Source organism: Boleophthalmus pectinirostris, unplaced genomic scaffold, assembly GCF_026225935.1.
Source record: "Boleophthalmus pectinirostris isolate CB_2022bp ecotype Guang Dong unplaced genomic scaffold, ASM2622593v1 HiC_scaffold_6, whole genome shotgun sequence".
Classification (NCBI taxonomy): Eukaryota; Metazoa; Chordata; class Actinopteri; order Gobiiformes; family Gobiidae; genus Boleophthalmus; species Boleophthalmus pectinirostris.
In genome coordinates this window covers 24,132,315-24,147,923 of record NW_026571447.1, presented here as the reverse complement: position 1 = coordinate 24,147,923, position 15,609 = coordinate 24,132,315, and the positions used below count along the sequence as shown (strand labels likewise).

General features: G+C 40.7%; 4 protein-coding genes across 8 annotated transcripts; 1 reads left to right on the top strand and 3 right to left on the bottom strand.

Moving 5' to 3' along the window:
• Positions 1-1,224: 1,224 nt before the first annotated feature.
• Positions 1,225-2,208, top strand: nr0b2a (nuclear receptor subfamily 0, group B, member 2a). The gene is made up of 2 exons (XM_020937561.2): positions 1,225-1,768; positions 1,847-2,208. The coding sequence occupies exons 1-2, from the start codon at positions 1,240-1,242 to the stop codon at positions 2,080-2,082; spliced, it is 765 nt and encodes a 254-aa protein (XP_020793220.1). The 5' UTR covers positions 1,225-1,239; the 3' UTR covers positions 2,083-2,208.
• Positions 2,209-3,388: 1,180 nt separating this feature from the next.
• On the bottom strand, positions 3,389-7,925 carry kdf1a (keratinocyte differentiation factor 1a). Of its 4 annotated transcripts, none has more exons than XM_020937447.2 (5): positions 7,784-7,925; positions 7,576-7,666; positions 6,241-7,298; positions 5,381-5,455; positions 3,389-3,963 (listed from the first exon to the last, which is right to left on the bottom strand). In XM_020937447.2, the coding sequence occupies exons 3-5, from the start codon at positions 7,277-7,279 to the stop codon at positions 3,881-3,883; spliced, it is 1,197 nt and encodes a 398-aa protein (XP_020793106.1). In that variant the 5' UTR covers positions 7,280-7,298; positions 7,576-7,666; positions 7,784-7,925; the 3' UTR covers positions 3,389-3,880. The 4 variants fall into 4 exon arrangements, with proteins under 4 accessions (XP_020793106.1, XP_055019821.1, XP_020793105.1 ...); XM_055163846.1 differs by having other exon boundaries at positions 7,576-7,661; positions 7,784-7,906; XM_020937446.2 differs by having other exon boundaries at positions 7,576-7,910.
• Positions 7,926-8,102: 177 nt separating this feature from the next.
• On the bottom strand, positions 8,103-10,352 carry LOC110171478 (trophoblast glycoprotein-like). The gene is made up of 2 exons (XM_020937187.2): positions 9,840-10,352; positions 8,103-9,691 (listed from the first exon to the last, which is right to left on the bottom strand). The coding sequence occupies exons 1-2, from the start codon at positions 10,118-10,120 to the stop codon at positions 8,695-8,697; spliced, it is 1,278 nt and encodes a 425-aa protein (XP_020792846.2). The 5' UTR covers positions 10,121-10,352; the 3' UTR covers positions 8,103-8,694.
• A 482-nt stretch (positions 10,353-10,834) lies between these two features.
• LOC110171723 (transmembrane protein 222-like) lies at positions 10,835-15,609 on the bottom strand. Of its 2 annotated transcripts, none has more exons than XM_020937490.2 (7): positions 15,533-15,609; positions 13,300-15,437; positions 13,023-13,107; positions 12,883-12,914; positions 12,714-12,810; positions 12,481-12,611; positions 10,835-11,003 (listed from the first exon to the last, which is right to left on the bottom strand). In XM_020937490.2, the coding sequence occupies exons 2-7, from the start codon at positions 13,416-13,418 to the stop codon at positions 10,916-10,918; spliced, it is 552 nt and encodes a 183-aa protein (XP_020793149.2). In that variant the 5' UTR covers positions 13,419-15,437; positions 15,533-15,609; the 3' UTR covers positions 10,835-10,915. The 2 variants fall into 2 exon arrangements, with proteins under 2 accessions (XP_020793149.2, XP_055019773.1); XM_055163798.1 differs by lacking the exon at positions 10,835-11,003 and adding an exon at positions 11,016-12,068.

Genomic DNA, 15,609 nt, shown 5'->3' with positions numbered 1-15,609 from the left:
TCAAAATCTTTGGAGGACCCACAACATAAAGCCAATGGACTCCCAGTGGTCCCTGGACTCCACTTTAAGAACCACTGTCATTATAAGAATAAATAAATATTGAGGTCTTAATTTTAATCACACCTAAGTCTAATTATAATGTCACAGTTGACTCCTGTGATGTGTTTGGATGGAAGAAAACTGTGTTAAAAGTACCTGTTGTTCGCAGCTCTAAAGATAATGGGAAAATATGACAAACATTCTGTGCCTGGTGCTGCCAGTCATGTCTGGACTATAATCATTTTATTACTGTCATTAAGTTTATTGAGTGACCTTGACTTCACAGTACTACTGTTCACTGCTGCTACCCCTTTCTGTCATGTCAGAGAGGTTACAAGGGTTGAAAAATATGCATTATATTTACATTTATCACTAATAAATTTATGTAAAGGTGTCAATAATGAAATGAAGGAGAAGGAGGAAATATAGGTTGGCAGACAAATGTCAATCTTTGAGGTCTGTTTCTTAGCTCAATAATAAAGTAATCTTCTTATCGGTGTCAACCCTCAGTGCCTGGCACAGAACTGATAACAAACTTAATTGAACTAATACAGGTGACTACCTGTACTATTGCACAGGAACCATAAATGGGAATTCCTTAAAATTTGACCATCTTGTGTTTGCAACATCCACTTAGCCATGCAAAAGAATATATTTCAGCTAATGTAACTTTATAACTCCAATTTAACCATCGTCATAAACGAGATTATATGACAGAATAAAGATTCCTATAAAGTAAGACAATTCAGGTGGACTCACCTGTATTGAACAGAATACAGTGCTGATACCTTTTAAAGCCACAATTGACACACATGACATGGGTTTAACATGTAGGTCGTTGCCCTGTACACCTTGGCCTCTCTCCAGGTTTCCAGGTGTGAGCTGGCATTGTGCACGGATGCAGCTGAGGTCGAGCCCCGAGTCCTTGGTAGCTTGGTACGGCTTGGGTTAATGGCACTTACTGCTAGATAAAGCCTCACCCTTCCGATACAAGCATTACTCCAGCAGTGTCTTTTCATTGAGAAAACCTTATCTCGTTCCCAGGGTTGTTCCATCTGTCACCTGGCAGAGCACATGGTTGTTTTTCACTCTGGTGTATTGACAAGTCAAGGTCCAGTAGGCTGGGCGGGAGGCCTTATAAATACAGGCCACTGCTGTGACGGGACAACTATTCACCTAACGGACCTGTACAGCATTACAATGAACTGCAGATGCCACAGCTCAGGCAGTTGTGATAGGCTTTCTAATCCTATCCTTTTTAATATCCTCAGCGAAATGGACCATAGCAGATCTCATGAAAACAGCTACAGTTCAGTCTCTCACAGATGTACCTGTGAAATGCGGCGAGCGGTTGGACTCAAAAGGCCGTCTGAGGTCTGCAAAGAAGCCTCTGTTGTACTGGTAAAAACTGTTCACTTCATGAAGAATTTACCCGCGTTTAATCAGCTTCCCCCAAAAGACCAGTACCTGCTGCTGAAGAACTGCTGGGGTCCTCTCTTCATTCTGGGCCTGGCTCAGGAGCACGTGGACTTTGAAGTAATGGACACACCAGCCGACAGCATGCTCAAGAAGATCCTCCTGAACAGACAGCAGGTCCCTGACACTGACAGGGAGCAGCCCACTATGGCCGGGGTCAGCAAACTTAAGTCCTGCTTGAAAAAGTTCTGGAGCTTGGATTTGAGCCCAAAGGAATATGCATACCTTAAAGGAACTACGATATTTAACCCAGGTAAGATTAAGCTACATTAGGCCTATATCTTATCCAACCTTATATGTGTAGGTTTTCTCAAACTGTTGCATTCCACAGATGTCCCAGACCTGAAAGCAGGTCTGTTTGTAGAGGGGCTGCAGCAGGAGGCCCAGCACGCGCTGAGTGAAGTCGTGCAGCTGCTGCACTCGAGGGACAGGGGGCGCTTTGCTCAGATCCTGCTCACAGCCTCTTCTCTGCAGAGCATCACTCCAGGCTTCCTCACCGAACTCTTCTTCAGGCCTGTGATTGGCCCCGCAGACCTGCTGGAGCTCATGGTGGATATGCTCTTCTAGGACTCTATAGACTCAAGGTCTTAGACCTTTCTTTATCTGAGAAATGACTTCATCTGTAACTCTTGTACAGTGACATTTTTGTACCCTGAATGTGTATTTGTTTAAATAAATATATTTTTGTATTTACTCTGACATTTATTTAAAATGATATATTCCCTTGACAAATTTCTGAATATTTTACTACACTGTAATGCTTCTTACTGATGACTCGTGTTTACGAAAGCACATACTATACACTTACAATATATTTAAAACATAGCAGGTATGAATAACCTAAGGTCACACGTGTGTAGATGTATAGCTACAAGAAATCTGTGATTTTTGATAAAGTAGGCCTACTATACATTTTATATTTAGAACTCAACCCCAAAATGCTTCCTAGGGAATGGATGTTCTCAACACCCTTTTAAATAGTCAATTGCCTAATGTTCCAGTAGTTTCTTTATTCAGTGCTTTGTCTCCCTCTGATGGTAACATTATACTTTGTGAGAATATCCTACAACAATAATTGAACCTAAATGTGTCATGAATAAATACATTACTATCCTGTATGGAGACCAGATTCAGAATACAGTGCAGTTGAAATGAGTGACACTGAAATGAAACTCTGGGTTACTGTAAAAAGCAGTTTCAGTGTTTTTAGAAGTGGCAGTGAATTGGCCCGAGCCTGTGGTATGTCAGTTGTGAAACATTCAGCCTTAACATGACACCTCATACAGGTAAAACAGGAATGTGGTGGCGGGGGCAGCGCCAGAGGAAATGGGGTTACACAGGGCAAACCCATGCACCGTTTACTGAAAAAGAATTTGCATTAACAGCAAGTTTGCACAACACCAATCTGTGCTAAGTTGTCTTCATGTTTCACTGTAAATTGAGATAAAATCATGATAATAAAGAAGTAATGCATGATTTACATATTGATCTGTGGTTTAAGTTACCAGTCAAGTCAAACGTTACAGATAAACACAACAATGTATACAGCCAGTCCAAAAACATTTAATAACCTAATCTTTCCTTTGCATTAAAAGACAAAGATAGCACTTGGATTTTATTTCCTTTTTTTGTCAGAACCAGCCAAACAGGTTCCCTCCATTGCTGCAAGCGGAAAAAGCCTGCCTGGTAACACAGTGACCTCAGGGAGATGAGCTCAACGGCAATAACGCACAAGATTAAGAAAAACATCCAGACTGAAAGATTTTAATTTCAAAGCAAATTTTATATCAAACATGCAATATCTTAAATTGTATTGTAGATTTTAAGAAGCTTGTTAGAAAATTATGGAAAAAGATGCAAGCACACTGGAAAATAAAACATGTGAACAATAATCAAAAGTTTATTTAAAAAATACATAACTGACCACTCCATAAAAATGTGGCCATGTGGCACAAAGGCGTAAAAACCCGAAGAGTAACATAGCTCCAATCTGTACACTTAAAATATGGCTTTACTAGCACATAGTAAAAACAAGGAGTGTAAATGGCAATAGTCCACATATACAGTACCTGAACAATGGCTTACATAAACAGACACTCTGACAAGAATGAGGACGGTTCTACCATCAGTCGAATCCTCTAGTTTGACAGTGACAACTCAATGTATGTCAAGTAGTCTACTTTTACAGAAAACAACATGGTGCACAAAATACTAAAAAATATACTTTGGCTTTCTCCTTTTAAAGTAAAACATCTTTAGCCAGTCATCTGTGGATTGATACAGGACCATAGTGTAACCACAGTCACTCAATAGCAAAACCAGCATAAAAAACATCAGAAACAAAAAGTGCAGTTCTTGGTAACAGTTAGATGAGAAGCAAAGGCGCTCCTGAAGAATCTGTCTCATGGTAGTATGGAGAGTAGGCTGTGGCAGTGCTGGAGGAATAGGCTGTAGACAAAAACAAAAACATAACATTAAATGGTACACACTTGTACATGCATCACAGCAAAATTGGTACTAAATACGACACTAAATTTTGGCAAGACAAGAACTAAATCAGAAGTAGAACAGGACCAAAAAATGTCTACCTCAGGTTTAAACTGGGCTCAAACCAAGTGTGACCTTAGATGTCAGTGCAGTGACAAAACTAGTATTAGCACTAAACCTTGATATTTGCCACTGAACAAGAACTGAGATGCACATATTTAACAAAATTAACATTTACAGAAAAAAAGATAAAATGTGTAATTTCTCTCCCAACTTTCAAAAAAATAAAAAACAGAAGCGGACTTGGCAACAAAAATGTGGTAAAACTTAGCAGTAGCAGTAAATGGTAGTAGTTCTAGTTCAAGGATCTTGATAAAAATAAATGTAAGAGTTAAAAATAACACTGCAAGTCTTATCATTTATAATCAGAACTTTCTGCAGCCTTTTAAAAAAAAGGATTCCTCAGTATTATAATATTGGATATTTACAAAACAACAACAATCTGCAGGTTTTACACATGGGACAATGGAGACAAAATATAAATACTGAATGCATTTTGAACATTTGAACTGCAAAGCCTGGTGCAGCAGAACTCTACAAGTTCCCAAGCCGTTATTTAAAAGTTATTGAAGTACAATGACAGGCTCTTCATTCAAAACATGTAAGCAGACACCATCCCTTTTTAACAAGCTCTGCACAAAATAACAAAGAAGGAGGCTGCAGCATTGGAAATCCATCCGTAACCCAAGTTTGTTTGGTAAAATTACATAAAAACCAATAGGACATTATATAGTGTGGATTTAATGTGATGTGAAGCAGGAGGTGTAGCATGACCACACTGGCTGCGGGGGAAATCGAGGGGCACTGATAGATGGGTGTAAGGTGGCAGGCGAGGGGAAGAGGGCCACTAATGAACGAGGGAGGGGAATATGCAAAGAAAAGGCAGGAATGCAGGACTTTCTCTGCAAAAGAGAGCTATGACATAGTGGAAAGCAGAGGAGGAGGTGAGAAAAAGCCCCAAGCTACAACAGCACACAAAAGACACCTGCTCACAAGGATGGTATTTATACCTCAATGACCGGGGGAAATACACAGAGCAACCCAAGAAGCCCAATCATTACAGAGTTTTGGCGCTAATCACCAGCATTAAGCCATTCAAGCTCTAATTGTTAAGTCTATAGTTCTTTCACACACAGAGACGGAAGAAAGTTTGTATGTAGAGCTCAACTACAACTTTACATTATTTTCCTTATGTCATAGCCTATTAAATACAGGTTTTATTGAGCACATTTAGTTTTATTTGCATTAGTTACAGTTTTATTCAATGTTAAATATAGGGCTGACAAGTGTATGCAATTACTGGAAATTCCCCACTTACTTTTCCCACTGTAATGCCGCATTTTCCTGGCCAGCTCGTCCGATGGCGTCTCCTCTGACACTTTCACCTCTGGAACTGTGTGGAGAAGAGAAACAGATCAAATAAGGACAAACCTAAGAAAATACATTTTTAAATAAAAGGGCCCCCATTCCTTCTGTACACTGGACTATGGCACTACGTTTTGACAAATACAAACTTGTACCAACTTGCCTGAACCTTATCCAACCACTATTGGGTCATTTTAGACTGATAGGTCTAAAACTATGAGCTGAACAAAAGATGACTCATTAAAAGATCATATGAAGATATATTTAGCATATTTCAGTTGAATATCAGGGACAATTACAGTAATGATGGTTTTAAATTAGAATTATTTTTGTGACCAGACTGACTGACCTCAAAAGTGTTTTTTCTAAATCATGGCACTTATTAACTTCAAAAAGGAAACTAAAACTAAAAGGTGAAAAGGTGAGTGCAAAGCTTGTAAATTTTTTTTAATACTATGACAATTTATTGAGAAAAAAATCTATAGAATTATGAACCAAGTCTTGAACTAAAACAAAATATGTTATACAAAATATGTTACACAAGGATTTTATTTATTGTTGGATATGGGAAAAAAGCCTAAAATTTCGACTGTTTGAGTTAATTTATTTTGAACATTTAAAAAAAAGGCACAACATATACTCTCCATACTCTCAGAACATGTACATTTAACAAAAAAATAAACAAACAAACAAAAGAGAAGAAAATTGTTAAAAATGTTCAATGTTCAAAAAACTGTCATGGTTCAATAGTAATACCTGCCTAAAGATAGCTACTTATGCGTATGTGTTTGTGTGTGTTCATGAATCACTTACAGTCGCTGCTGAAGGTATTGGTCATGGTTTCGTTGCCGCTGTCTGGGAGGGTGCCATCGTGTCCCACCCGGCCATTTGTACGCTGTCCCGAGGAGGATGGCTGGCTCTTGTTCCTTTTGCCCTTTCGTGTGCTGATGCGAATGACCCCGTGCACTAGTTTGCACTCAGCCTCCTGCTCTTCCAGATTATAATCCTGTGCAATGCTGTAGATGAGCTCACTAATCTCATTGGTTTTGCGGGAGAACGAGGAGTCAGAGGTACATTTGGCGAGTTGGTCAATTTGGTGCAGGGCATACAGTTCTAGCAGCTTTTTGGTAATGAGGGAGTCTATGTCTGTGCCTGTGTCACTTGGGTTGTCCAAGTCAAACTCATCGAACAGGCTTGTGTTGCTCACTGGCCGCTGGCTCTCACCCTTGCCAGGAGCACGGGTCCTTTTTGATGCTGAAACAGGGTACTTCACCTTCTGCCCTGCTATGTGCACATCCGGGTATCGGAAGCTGTCAAAAGTGTGCAGCTTGGACTGTTTGGGCTTGTTGTTCTCCAAAGGCATGCCACAAGTGGGATTTGAAATAGCCATGCCATTAGGCGGGTGGGACTCTGTGTTGGGTTTAGGGTGGTCAGTAGAACTCTCATTAACAGGCAGGCAGGGTTCACGACTCCCATAAAAGCCACAAGTCAACACACAGCAGATGAGGGCCTTACAGCTGCTCCAGCCCACAGAGGCACACGAGCCACAGGCATGTCTACTGCTGCCTGCATTGTCTGCAGACCCAGGGATGAATCCTATAGTTTCTGATCCTCGGGCGGTCCCATTTCGTGGATGACCACTGCTGCGGCCATATTTGCCATCGTAGTGTCGGGAGTGGTCAGTGTGGTGGTCATGGCGATAGTCTCCATGGGGATCTTTATAGGACTCCTGGCTACTCTCCCTGGAGATGGTGCGGGAGTGCCGGTGCTTGTCTGGCCTGCTGTTTTTGGGATGGCGGGAGGACTGGGGAGCCCCTGTGTAGTGGCCTACCCCCGAACTGTGGCCAGGCATGGCTCAGAGTGCCTGGGACCTGCAACAAGGAGGAAAACGGTTTGAATTATTGTGTTGCAACAGAGGCCTGTCTCTTAAACCCATCATTCCACTGTTTAGGTGTAACCACCTGCTTTGACACAAGTCAACAAATGCAGTGATTTGGGGCGGATGAAAACATAGCCTACTTTGGTCAATTTTTATCGTGCCAACATAACTTTGGTTACAGTTATTCAACTATGCAAAGAAACAAAGCTGTTGCCAATGGCCATTACACATTTCACGGTCTTCATTTTACTACCAAATGGTTATCTTACCGCATATGAGAAAAGTGTGCGTCGCCTTTATTGTCAAAAACGTCTCAGCCAAACCGCGGAAGTCTCCAAGAGAAAACTAGCCTCGACTGCGCTTCAAACCCGAAAAGAAAAAGCAGTCTATTTAGTCCGCCGCCCACGGTTTTCCAGGTGCGTTTACTTCCACCAAAGTCAAATTTGTACAAATGAGTCTGTGCCGTGTTACTTTTACCTCCTTCATTCGCCTCCGTTCACTTTGAGCTCACTGTCTTCCTCGGACGGTGAAGCGAGTCTCCCAATGTTTGGCTTTTACCTGCGGCTACAGCTAATCCGTGTTCTGTGCGGATCAGACACCCACCCACAGGTGAGCACCCTGTGACGTCAGGCAGCACCACAGCACGGCGCGTGCTCAGGCGTAGAAGAGCTGGGCCGATGTTTCTCTCCGAACAGAGGACAGAAAGGCGATTCAAGGTGTATTTGGTTTAGAAATTTAAAACAAGACTGCAGATAATAATTTCATACTCTATTTTATTAGTTATTATTCACCGAAGCTCTGTAAAGATACAAAAGTTTACATGAAATAGGTAAAGACAGTGGAGGTGCACAGCTGCTATGCCAACAGGTGCGTTTCCAAACAATATCTTTCATACTGCCCTATTTCCCCTGTACAGAGACACTTAATCACACTGTGAATTGAAACAGCAGTGCCACCTGGAGCACATACATCAGTAGTAAAGAGGGGCTCAGTTTTGCAACCACTAAGTAGATCAGGTATATACAGAGGCTATTATAACATTATAACTGCTTTAAAAACGTATGCTGTTTGTGCCTTTATAACCATACAATAGTCCTCTTAAAGCTAGGCCTACACATTAAAGTGGCAATCGTTAGTAATAATATTTAAGATGCTGAAACAACATTTTGATTTATTCCTATTTCCTACTTCCTACTCTGAATTACATTCTTCCTACATAGATCTACAAAAATAAAATATAATAATAATAATAATAATAATAATAATAATAATAATACGCAATAATCAATTATTTAAATTTATTCTACATTTTAACTTTCTGGTAACATCATTTTCTGGCTATATACATTGCAGATTACATAAAAAATGCTGTACATGCACAATTTATATCAGCACATAATGTTACGTTTACAGATGTTCACTGCTGGAGAGCTGGTCACTTTCTTGACGTGTGGGTCTGTGGGCTCCTGGTCAATACAGGTGTCACTGGGCATCTGCTGTGAGAGACCAAAGTGTCCCGGGACTCTGGTGCTCCCACTCTCTGCAGAAATGGAGCCAGATGTGCGCCGAGGATCTGTGTCAATCTCATATCTGTAATGGTATCCCTCCAGGACATCCCGACATGCATCTCTCATCTCAATGATCCACTTTTTCATGCCTTTGCGGTTGAGGTAAAGCACAAAGAGGAAGACCATGCCCACAAACCCGAGCACAAGCCCTAAAAACACATAGGATGTTTGCAGGGTCAAGTCTGTGACCTCTCCTTGGACAGGAGCAACGCAGCCAATGGCTTCTACCCCCAGACCACGGAGCCGGGCATCATGCAGTTTCTTTGGTGAAGCACACCTCACACTTTCCACATCAATGTCCGCTTTTGAGTCATTCAGCCAGGACACAAACGCACGGATCTCACAGGAGCAGCTGTACGGGTTGTCTCCAAGAAGTAGCCGGTTGTCTCCAAGCTTCCCTAACTCCTGCAGTGCATCCTCTCGAAATGTTCTGAAGGCATTGTCCCCCAGGTCTAGCAGCTCCAAATGGCTCATGCCCGAGAAGGTGCCACTGTAGACTGCCACCAGGGAGTTGCTCCTGAGGAAAAGCTGCTGCAGGTTGGGCAGGTGAGCGAACATCCCAGGTGGAAGCAGAGCCAAGTTGTTTCCTGAAAGGTCAAGTCGGAGGAGCCCCCTGAGGCCACCCCATCTCAGGGCAGTGGTGAGGTCGGTCAAGGCGCTGGTGTTGTAGAGAGCACGGCTGAGGTTGAGCTCTTGGAGGGGGCTGCCGGGGATGCTCAGAGCCTCTGGGTGGAGCAGAGCCAGCTGGTTCCCACTGAGATCCAGAAAACGGAGGTTGATGAGGGCAGAGAAGCTGTGGGATGCCATCTCGGAAATCCTGGTAAAACAATTTTAGTGTAAGTGTTAAATATTTGGCATAAACAGAAATAATACACTCCTAGTAAACTGCATAGAATAAACACCACTCACAGTAGATACAAATTATAGTTTTGTGAAAGAAGGCATAAAAATAAAATCCACATTACCCATTATTGTTTAAAATGATGTTGGTGACATTGTCCAGCTCTGTGAATGAATCTGACTCAATTCGTTGTAAATTATTCCCAGTAATGATGATGGTCCTTGCATATCCAGGAATATTTCGAGGCAATATTGATAGATCTGCTGAAACACATTTAACTGCACGCGTGAGGGCAAAACACTCGCAGCCTAATGGACACTCTAGGCATTGACCAGGTCCACATAGTAGAATTCCCAAAAATACAAAAAGCACAAAAATATACATCTTTAAATCAGACAAAATCATATTTAGTCCATTATTTACAAACCAATTTAAATAATAAAATGTTTACAAGTTTCTATGAATTAATATAGAAAAGAGCTCTCTAGCAACAGTCTCTCCTCATCTGCTGCACTCAGGGAATAAAGGAGCCCTTAAATTGATGGTGGTTCATATCACGCAGAATCTCCTGGATGAAAGAGGTGCGTGGTTCTCTTAAAGGTACAGAGGACAATTAGGGCGAGCGCAGCCACTGTGTGACATCTACCACATATTGCAGAAATTAGCTAACTTAGTTTTACACAAATCATTATAATATTTATGAGCAAATAACAAACACATAATATAAATACATTATTTCATAGCCCTACAATGCAACACAATGTACAAATCCATTCTTAAACATTTTAGGAGGCATTTATTTAATTAATATTGATTCTTAACTTGTAAACATATTTTACACAGCAATACTGTAATTTACATATGGGCTCGCTCATATGATTCCCATCTTTGGTAACCAGTCAAGTTGCCACACATGATGAATTCTGAATGAATCATCAAGGGAGCGTACATTGGCCACAATGTCAAACACATTCTTCAGTGTGTTTATGAATATAGAACTGGTTTTAAAACAATCATGTAATCATGGAAATGTGAACAAATATCAAATTAAAATGCTGACATCAAAATAGGAACATATTTCACAGTATGTAAACAATATATGAAACATACAGTCAAACAAACAGTCAAAACATTTTCATTGTCAGTATTGTAATAATGCATGTATCAACAATAATTACAGTCTTTGAGTCATGGTGCTCATTAGTGCAAGTTGAATGTTAGGATAAAAGTGGTGAGGACGCCACTGAGCATGATGAAAGGTAGCCAGGTCTTGAAAAATGCAGCCCAGCTGAAGGAGAAAAAGGAGAATGTATGTTAGAGTGGTCATGGGCACCTCGAATACCCTCTGCCTATATGAACACACAAGGACATAAGTGGTGTGGGCTGGTTTGTCTCCCTCGGGGGCCCGGCTCACCCGTCCTGCCTATGTCCTACTGTCCTCTACAGCAGCCAGCACAGGGAGCCCCGGCAGAGGGGTGACCTCCACACGGGGGGGTTTGGCACTACTGTCATTGATGAATTATGCTGCTCACCTTCCCTTTAAAAATCGTGTGCTGTGGGAGTATATGTGCAGAGGCAGCACAAAGTGTGACGCCAGCTTTCTCTATGTGGGTCAAGAGAGAGTAATGAGGGGAATCTCTCAGCCATATGCCTCTGCATGTAGAAGCCATGCAATCCTGGAGACTGTCTACATCTGCAATCAAGATGTGTTTAGCCTGTTTGACTACAGTAATTATAGTAAAGTGTATCTTATAGGACGCTCTGGGCAATATGACGAAATAAAATTGACATGAACAATATGTCTGCCAGTCTTTACAGATTGTCATATATGATTCAGTGGTGTTCAGTTAATGCTGCTCAAATACAGTCAAATGCAGTCTAGTTTCCTCACTCCTCGCTCCTGTTCATTGTCAGTGTCCCTTATGTTTTTAGTCAATGCCATGTGGATTTAACCAGTTGCAATGATGTGCCAGACTTTTGGCAATCTATTATTTGTGTGTGATAAAATCATAGTGACTTAAGCTTCAAGAAAATTACACTTTGTTCTTGTAATAGGATTGGTGTTCTTGAAATAGTATTGTAATGTATCTTACTTGCCAGTAAGACTAAAGTAAGGGTGATTCATAAATGGATCAACTGGTTTTGATTCTCTGAACTAGGTGTATTTTATAGAGAGTTTAAATTCGCTGAAAAGTATGGTTGCATTTGATCCAATTTTTAAGATAGTTCCCAAGATTACAGAGCACAAAACAAGATCGTATCTGACAGTACAGTGTGGGAGACTTATCCATGCGTATGTTTCCAGTAGGTTAGATCAGTAGGTTACGCCTGCTCACTGGCCTCTCCAAACGAGCTGTAAGACAGTACATCCAAAACACCGCTACTCAAGTCTTGACTAGAACCAGGAAGTACGAGTACATGTGTCCTGGGCTCAGGTCTGATCTGCACTGGCTAACTGTGGCTCAGAGAATACACTTTAAAGCAGCTTGTGTTGAGCAGTTCTATACAGCTAAAATCTGCAACAGTCTTCCTGGAGATCTGAGACAGGCCTCTTCTCTGACGAGATTTAAATCCAGGCTCAAAACTGTTAAACTGTGCATATGAATTTTTTTTTTTTTAATTCTGCACTTTTCTCTTTTAACATTCATTTTATGGTGCTTATTTATGTTTTTATTTTTTGTATTACAATTGTAATGTCTTTCCTAATCTGTAAAGCACTTTGATTTTCTGTATGAATTATGCTATTAGAAATAGCCTTGCCTTACCTTACATGTTTCCCATGAATCAGTGACAGTGCACACAGATTCACCATGTTCCAGGATGTGCTGTTGTCATAGCGCATCAGGTTAAGAGCCATGGCTACGTGAGAATGACAGTTATCAAAGCAGAGATTGTGCTTTGAGGAAAAAAATAAATAAAACAACATTTTAAAAAATTGTTATTTGGTATAATTTGTTCAACCGTATTTGACAGCTCATTTTGTTTGTTATGCTCTTACCGGCCTAGATTTGTATTCTTCTGATGCATCATGGACAGCTTTATCCCACGTAGCAGCACCGTTTCCACAGACCTTATCTACATCTAACTTCCAGTATCTATAATTTTAATTACAAATTTTAGACCATTTAGTTAAAACAAAATGTTATGTAAAATAATAATAAACATACTTAGTTGGCTTTCCAAACCCCATGTTGTCCTCCTGCAAAACCATATTAATAAAACGTTATTTTGCACTTGATTTTTTTTGTCTTGTTACTATAGAACTTGAAATTGAAATAGGGGCCATACAGTGCAATAAAATACTCACTGATACATAATATGACCCTGCAAAATCCCGGATTATTCCAGTCGACGTGCAAATGCCCATGTGACCAATGAAGGGAAGCACCCACCTGAGGGAGGCACCACAAGAGTATGGGACGGTCATTTTATAGACAATAATACACTTCTAACAACAACTCAACGCTACAACCGCAAAATGCATCGATGGCTAACGTGATCTACGACGCATAGGCCATAGTAAATCAGCTTAAACCGAGTCGTTTAGCTAACACATCCAAAACATCCATAAGAAAGCGTCTTACGATAGCATAGGGATGGGGGTCCAGACGATGCAATAAGGGTAGCGATTGTGTTTTCTGTCGCCTTTCAGGAAATCTCCGTGGTAGTTCATCATCATGTCCGATTCATCCACCTCCGCCATCACTCTGCGATGACTGACGCACGATTACGCAAGGATTTTACGCACGGTAGGCGCATAGACCGTATAGTATAGATCTATAATAATAACTTTTATTATAGATTTCATTATAGTTTTTTTATATATAGTAGCTAGGCTGTAGATGTGGCCATCTATGACCGGTGTATACAGTAATTACATTAGAGATCCTGGTGGTGGAAAAAAAAATGGTTATAAAGGCAGTAGTCCATGTTTTGGCAATGTTGTCCTAAAGGAACACTTTCGATTTTAGTTTAGAACAAGCCTGTTAACTTAGTAAAACTCAGTAAAACAGATGTTTTCCCTCTCACATTATTACTCACATTAGACACATTGGTTATTTGAATTTGATATTGTTAACTTTATTTGTAATTTTTTCTTCAACGCACAACTCCGTAGCTCTCTCCAGTCTCTGTAATCTCCAGCGGAAGTTGGGTCACCTCGTTATCGCAATGTAGGACAAGAGATGCTCCTGTACCACTTATGCCTATAATGTACTGTGTTCACATTTGTAACACAGGAGTCAGCAGAATCTGAGCGCAAAATAGACACAGACAAATGGGTGGAATTAAATAAAGTTCGTGTACTTATAGTTTATCATGTCACCCCAGTTAGAGTTGCATTAGTAAAGTTGTCACATGGGCTTTAAATAACAAGAGTTAAAGATGAAGGAGAAACATCAGTGTTAAATATATATTTTTACTTTGTTTACAACAAAGACTATGACATGAAATCTCAAAGAAAATGTAATAGTACAAAGTAAACACGAGGAAGCCTAGTGTTGCATGTTTAAAGACCCAGTCAGTACAAAGGCAAGTGATGGACGGGTGGCTCTCTGTCCTTTGAGTTCAAATAGTTTGTGCCAAAGCAAAACAGAAACCCTTAATCACCTCCAAACATTAAACACTTACAAACCAGTTGTCAAATGCCATTATCTGTGTGTCTCACAACCAACAGAAGCATTTTTGCCAAATATTCATGCCGCTTTTCATTAATAATTCTTATGTTTTACACAAATGTAATTTGTAAAAATGATTCACAAACATTTATCATGTTGCTTATTTCAACACTGTACAACCAAGCCCTATTAGCCAGAATTATGTTACGATGAAACAAAGTAAATACAAATCCTTGGCAATAAAAGTGATGATAACCTTTGGTAGAAAACAATTTGCTCTTATACAACAAGGTTTAACTAAATGTTATATCAAAAATCACTTGATATCGTTTGGTGACAACATTTACATTTCTGTGACGAAGGGAAATTATCATTTGGATTTGCACTTTGCAGGCTTTCTGAGATCAGTGAGTACTGAGACTTTCAGCTTCAACACGAAAGCAGAGATAATGCATTCACGCACGGTCAACTTTGTCAGTCCTACCTGATCCTACATGGAGCGCCAGATAGATGGCTATGACCTGAAAATAGGTCACCAACTGCTGATGCCACCTTAGGAGCATCTTGCAAACATAAAAAGTGCTGAACTCCTCCCCCTCTGAGTGATGTGGGTAGGGGCACTTCTCCACACACCCTTTGTGCACTTCAAGCTGAGGGGAGCAACTGAGGTGTTTTTGGTGAGATACATTGTTGAGAAGGCTGTTAATCTACACCATCATAATTAATTACTCCCCAGCGGACTGCAGACACATCCTCTCTTGGGACGAGGGAGGAGGGAGGATGATGCATAGTGCAGAGATGTGACATACCTTTCACTCAATGATTTAGTCGGTTTAGGGAATTCACAAATCAAACAGGAGCTTCAAACAGTGCTTTTGTGTGTACGTCTGTGAGCTGCTAGAGTTTTTTTAGCTTGGTCGGCATTGCACTTGTCCATCTGAGCTGCTTTCATCGTCTGAGCCGTCTGGACCCACCCCTCGCAGTCCTGTGATGCGGTAGCCCATGTGAAGCAGCATAACCTCCAAAGGATCAGCATTCATACGTCGCTGGTTGGCTTGAGCAGCACTCTCCATGTCCTCCACAATTCGAACATTTTCACATTCCATCTATAATTAAAAGAAAATATTTACAGGGAACATTTAATAAAGTAACATAAGTATCACCATTTATGCATAATGGGCAATTTGTGTGAAAGATGAACCTCAGGCCTGGGAGTCCATAACCGAACAACCGGGTCGATCCCGCTGGTTGCAAGGAAGCAGTAGCTGGGGTGTGGTT